This window comes from Triticum urartu, chromosome 1A, assembly GCF_056163025.1.
Source record: "Triticum urartu cultivar PI428250 chromosome 1A, HENAU_Tu73, whole genome shotgun sequence".
Lineage (NCBI taxonomy): Eukaryota > Viridiplantae > Streptophyta > Magnoliopsida > Poales > Poaceae > Triticum > Triticum urartu.
In genome coordinates, this window is record NC_141873.1 from 453119468 (window position 1) to 453125888 (window position 6421).

The 6421-nt window shown below is 53.4% G+C and overlaps 1 protein-coding gene across 1 annotated transcript; it reads left to right on the plus strand.

The window, feature by feature from the left end:
* Positions 1-1657: 1657 nt before the first annotated feature.
* LOC147991667 (protein NRT1/ PTR FAMILY 3.1-like) lies at positions 1658-4640 on the plus strand. The gene is made up of 3 exons (XM_087525008.1): positions 1658-1865; positions 2381-3209; positions 3508-4640. The coding sequence occupies exons 1-3, from the start codon at positions 1775-1777 to the stop codon at positions 4418-4420; spliced, it is 1833 nt and encodes a 610-aa protein (XP_087381134.1). The 5' UTR covers positions 1658-1774; the 3' UTR covers positions 4421-4640.
* Positions 4641-6421: the final 1781 nt, after the last annotated feature.

The window sequence follows — 6421 nt, forward strand, 5'->3', positions numbered from 1 at the left end:
CCCATGCAGGAGCCGGGGCGGAGCCGGCAGGGTGGTAGGGCACCGCGGGTGGAGGCGGGTTGGTGCCCCATGCCTGGCCATGCAGGGGCGCCAGCTGGGTCGTGTAAGCGACCTGGCCAGGGGGCACCCAGGTGGACTGACGGGATGGCGGTGCCGGGGTGGTGGACCGCGGGGCTGGCCCGAGGAGGCCGGCGCCCCCGACGGGAGCAGCCGGAGCGCCGTAGGGGCGCCAGGTGGGCTGCATCTGCTGTGTCTGCCCGGTGTAGGGGTTGAAGCAGATCCACGGTCCGGGCGCGGCGGCAGGGTAGGCATGGTTGGAGTTGGCGCCGCTCCCGCCGCCGTTCTTCTTCTTCTTGGACCAGCGGCCGCCTTGGCCGCCATTGCCGCCGGAATTGCCACCGGTGGAGGAGCCGGTGGTGTTGCCGTAGAGGGCGACTTGGGACGGCATGGGCCGCCCGGGGCGGTGTTGGCGAGATGGTTCTCGCGGAGAAGAAGAATGGAGCGAGTCTGCAGAAAGGTGGGGGCCGGAACCTGCATCGTGACGAGGGTGGTGATGTCGGAGAAGTGGGGGTTGAGCCCCCGGAGACAGGTGAGGACCAGGGTTTGGTCGGTCACGGGCTGCCCCACGTCCGCGAGCGCGTCGGAGAGGGCCTTCAGGCGATGGCAGTAGGCGGTGATGGTGAGGTCGCCTTGGACGAGGGCCCGGAACTCCGCCTCGAGGTAGACGGCTCGGGTGAGCTGATTGTCGAGGAAGAGGTTCCGGATCAGCGTGTAGGCCTCGTACGCGGTCTGATCTTGGGCCATGATTGTGTCGAGGATGTCCTCGCTGATGGAGCCGTAGATCCACGAGCGCACGACGAAGTCCTGACGCTGCCAGTCCGCCGAGCGGGCATCCGGCGGCGTGAGGTCGGAGATGTGGCCGGTGAGGTCGTACTTGCCGAGGAGGACGGTGATGAGCATACGCCACTTGGCGTAGTTGAACTTCTGGAGGTCGAGGACGACGGGGACATGCGTCTTGACGCTGGCGACATGGACGGCCTGGGACGCCGGCGACGCGATGGACGGGATCATGGCCCCGGCGGTCTGCGTCGCGAGTGTCGATGAGGTGGAGGCCCCCGAGTGTAGAGGAAGTGGAGGCAGAGGTCGACATGGCGGCGGCCTGGGGAGGAGGAAGGAGCTGTAGCGGCGCGGAGGGAGGATGGCGGCGGCGGCTGAGGGTTTTGGTGGCGGCGGAAGCTAGGTTTTAGGATGTAGGGCTGATACCATATAAATGTGAAACAGTTTGAGGGAAGACGCCTCTCAAGAGGCGATCGGCTCATATATTTATAGCAGAGTTACAAGTCTTGGAGACCAAGAAATAAACCCTATACGCGTATATGTACAACTGTATGCAAACGGAATACGCGAGATTAGCTATATAAAGTTATACGTTAACAATGGATAATGCTCACTACGACCAGACCACTACCACGTTTCATTTCCTAGCCAGCCAGCCAGCATTCCTTTCTTTTTTTTCTCAAAAAATCCAGCAAAATCCCAGATCGTACGCTGGGTTAATTGGTCTGAGCCAACAGTGCACAGTGACAGGTTGGGTGGTCGGCCGCTGCGATGCTTTGCTGCCCCTCCCTCCCTCGTCGCACCTATATATACGTGGCTACATCCCCACATCACATGTAGGGGCATGTGAAGGCCACTGTCGCATCCTCTGCCTCCATTGTTTGCAGCAAGCAGCAGCTCGAGCGTTCATCACATAGCCGTCCGTAGCGCCGCTGCCATGGCGACCACGCCGCCGGCGGGCAGGGACGGGGCCGGGGGCCGGAAGAAGAGGAAGCAGGGCGGCTTCAAGACCATGCCCTTCATACTAGGTGAGTGAGAGCTGCTCGCTTGCATTAGCACTAGCATCTGCTGTCGGTAGATGCATCCTTCCTGAATGAATATAATCTGAGGAAACAAGCGAGCATTGTAGAGTCCATCCTACCTTGTAAAGTTCCCGATTTGGGCGGCAACTCAAGGTCGCGTCCAGCGAAGATTACCAACTAGAGCGCTTGTGACGACTTGCATTTTATATGATTTTCTTCACAGTACGAAGACGTACGCCTCTCCGTCTTTGGATATTTGGCCAGTAACTTTGTTTCGTTCTAGAGTGGAGTAGTTGGTTTCTTGCTTCTCCTTTCTGCTGGCAGTTGAGCTTCTTGACGACAATTCCGCACCAATTTCCACTGCCAGTTTGTCGCACTTGAAACAAAATTTAACGATGGCAAGTTGGCAAAAACTGGAGTAGACGAACAATTGGACATACGTACTTCAATTCAATACATGCATGAGCTTTTGATTCTCTTCTCATCGCTTTTGCTACGTCGGTCCAAAATTGTGCCGGCAGTGAACGAGGTGTGCGACAGGTTCGCCACGGCGGGGTTCGGCGCCAACCTCATCACGTACCTGACGCAGCAGCTGCACCTGCCGCTGGTGGAGGCGTCCAACACGCTCACCAACTTCGGCGGCACGTCCAGCCTCACGCCCATTCTCGGCGCGCTCGCCGCCGACTCCTTCGCCGGCCGCTTCTGGACCATCGTCGCCGGCTCCGTCTTCTACCAGCTCGGCATGCTCGGCCTCGTCGTCTCCGCGCTGCTCCCGTCGCTCCGGCCGGGGCCCTGCTCCCCTCCCGCGGCCCCGTGCCGCCGCGCCAACGGACTGCAGCTCGCCGTGCTCTACGTCTCGCTGCTCTTCACGTCCCTCGGCTCCGGCGGCATCCGGCCGTGCGTCGTGGCCTTCGGCGCCGACCAGTTCGACCCGCAGGAGCAGGAGCAGGACGAGGAGGAGCGCCGTGGCGTCGGTGGGACGGACACGGAGGCGGTGGCCGGGAAGAAGCGGCAGTACTTCAACCTCTACTTCTTCACCATGGGGTTCGCCGTGCTGCTGGCGCTGACGGTGGTGGTGTACATCCAGGAGAACGTGGGGTGGGGGTGGGGGTTCGGGATCCCGGCCATCGGCATGCTCGTCTCCATCGTGGTCTTCGTGGTCGGCTACCCGCTCTACGTCCGGCTCAAGCCGGGCGGCAGCCCGTTCACGCGGCTGGCGCAGGTCGTCGCCGCCGCCTACAAGAAGCGGCGCGCCCCGCTGCCGGAGGACCCCCGCATGCTGTACCAGGACAAGGAGCTGGACGCGCTCATCTCCACCAACGGCAGGCTCCTCCACACCAACCAGCTCACGTAAGTGCCTCCGCCGTGCCGTGCCGTCTCGTTATCGCTGGCTTATCGTGCATGTGTGGCTCGGCGCCGGCGTGCACGGATTGTGCTCGCCATGTCGGCTGCTTTTGGTGGCAGTTACATTATCAGTGCACAAAGAAAGAAAGCAAGAGCGCGTACTGCTTTAGTTTAAACCGCGCCTCCTTCTTACCAGTTTTGTGCCACGTAGCGTCGATGGAGACGCGCACGTGTGCACGTACGTACGTACGCCAGCGGAGCTCATCTGATGGATGCATGCATGTTGCCGTGTGAATTGGTGCAGGTTCTTCGACCGGGCGGCGATCGTGACGCCGGGGGACAACGCCGGCGCCGGCAAGGTGGACCTGTGGCGGCTGTCGACGGTGCACCGCGTGGAGGAGCTCAAGTCCATCGTCCGCATGCTGCCCATCTGGTCGGCCGGCATCCTGCTGGTCACCGCCGGCTCGCACAACAACAGCTTCACCATCCAGCAGGCGCGCACCATGGACCGCCACGTCACCCAGCACTTCCAGATCCCGCCGGCCACCATGTCCATCTTCACCACCACCGCCATGCTCGTCACCCTGGGCCTCTACGACCGCGCCTTCGTGCCCCTGGCGCGCCGCTTCACGGGCCTGCCGGCCGGGATCACCTACTTCCAGCGCATGGCCGTCGGGCTGGCCATCTCGATCCTCAGCGTCGCCACGGCGGCGCTGGTCGAGGCCAAGCGCCGGGGCGCGGCGGCCGACCACGGGCTGCTGGACGCCCCGGGCGCCGTGGTGCCGATGAGCGTGTTCTGGCTGGTGCCGCAGTACGCCATCCACGGCGTGGCGGACGGGTTCTCGTCGGTGGGGCACATGGAGTTCCTGTACGACCAGGCGCCGGAGAGCATGCGCAGCACCGCCGCCGCGCTCTTCTGGCTCTCGGCCTCGCTCGGCAGCTACATGGGCACGGTGCTGGTGACGGCGGTGCAGAGCGCCACGCGGGGCGGCGGCGAGTGGCTCCAGGACAACATCAACCGGGGCAGGCTGGACGCCTACTACTGGCTCGTCACCTGCCTCATGGTGCTCAACCTTGGCTACTACCTCGTCTGCTTCCACTTCTACACCATGAAGCCGCTGGAGGTGGCGGAAGACGACGGCGACCACGAGAAGGAGTACGAGCTGTCCTCCGTCCACAAAAATGGCGACGGTGGCGCCGCCGGCGGGCTGGTATAAGATCGTGTAGAGTGAGGGTATAGTGATTACGGGGAATCTGGTTAGCAAGCGCTAACTAGTTACAGAACACATGCGTGCACAACCGTTGCAACGTCCAAATGGCCTTGGATCTAGCTAGTATAGTGAGTATCCCGTGACAAGATCTTGTCGCAAAAGAAAGAGAAAGAAGATCATGCAGCAAAAGGCAACCATGATATATATAGAGTATCTCTTGTTAATATGGATCATCTTGTTCGCTTTAATAATTGGAGTAAGACGACGAGGGCCCGGTGCCGGCTTCTCTTGTTCAGGCCACATGCATTTTGCACGCAATTGCGTGCGTGAGGTTGAACCATTAAATAGCTAGTACGTAATCCCTCCGTTCGGAATTATTTGTCGTAGAAATGAATATATCTAGACATAGTAGAAACAAGAGCAAAATTCAGTGATCGCATGCAATGAATTTACTCGCTGCGTTCACAAATAAAGTATGCTATAAAATGTTTCAGATATTTCAATATAAACTACATGTAAATTGAAATGAGTAAACAAATAGACTAAAACATGTCCATATACATGCAAGAAAGCTAGAACATCTTATATTTGTGAACGGAGAGAGTACTCGTCAAGTAGCCGATCAATTACTATGCATAGTATTCACCGACAGTAATCCTATGCATTGTTTTCATCTTCCGTGTGTGCATCGAAATTAGATAGTAAATACTACAGTGTATAATTCTGTTTGTGATTGTGCATCCCATCCCATCAACCTAGAATTTCTTTGGGGCTAGCTACGGGTCAGTCGCCTGATTTTAAGAATTGGGTCAGTCGATTTCTAACCAATTGAGTGAACCAAAATTGTGGTCAGTCAATTTCAGTGTTATAGCACAACTTAAGTCTTTTTGCATACAAAAACAACAGAAGCTCACAAGACTTCTTGGGCCCAATGAAAAACAATGGCCCGTTGATGAACAAAAAAAATGGAGTTTTCAAATGGAGAATGAATTAGTTAATGCGTAAAATAACGGAAAAAAATTGCAGACAACTTACACAAAAATTGCACATTTGTACGATATGCGAAAATAAGCATATAGGAGGGGAATTTATGCAAAAAAGAATTTTTGTAAGAAGGAATGAGTTATTTATTTTTTATATTTGCAATCTCATACATGTATATTTAGTTTTATACATGCATACAATGCATATATGCATATGTATATATCAAAAATGTGTTATTATGATGAAAATAAGCATATACTAGTGAGATTTCCGTGAAAAAGAGTGTTTTCTAAAATGTAATGGATTAGTGACATTGCTATTACCTTTACAAAATAAAAGAAAATGAAAACTAAAATAAAGGAAAAACGAAATTAAAACTAAAACAAGATAATAATTAAATGAAGTTTTCTATGGAGTATGAATTCGTGGCATTGGTTTTACCCTTTTAGAAGAAAGAAAATAAAAAATCAAAATAATGAACTTTTCTAAGAAAGAATTGGACGCTTTAAGAAGAAGAAAAAATCTTTCAAAACTTGAGAACAACTTTGCACTGAAATTGCACTTTCTGAAGTATGCAAAGTAAACATATAGTAGTGCAACATTCACATTTCTACTATAATTTACACACATATTATTTAGTACTCGCATATATACTTACACACACACAAATGTCTTCAAGAAGGAATGAATTAGTGGCATTGGTACTACCCTTTAAGAAGAAAGAGAAGTGAAAACAATAAAAGAAAATAGTGATAAAATTGGCACATAATTTACACAAAAGTTGCATTTTTTATAACATGCAAGAATAACAATATAATAGGGGAATTTCACAAAAAATATATTTACTAAGAAGTAATGAATTAGTGACATTTGTGCTACCATTTATGAAGAAAGAAAATGAGGGGGAAAAACTAAAACAAACAGTGAGAAAATTGCACAAACACACACAAAAAATGCGCTTTTAAAAATATAGCATATAAAATGTAACTTTTGCAAAACAAATCTAAGAAAGAATGAATTAGT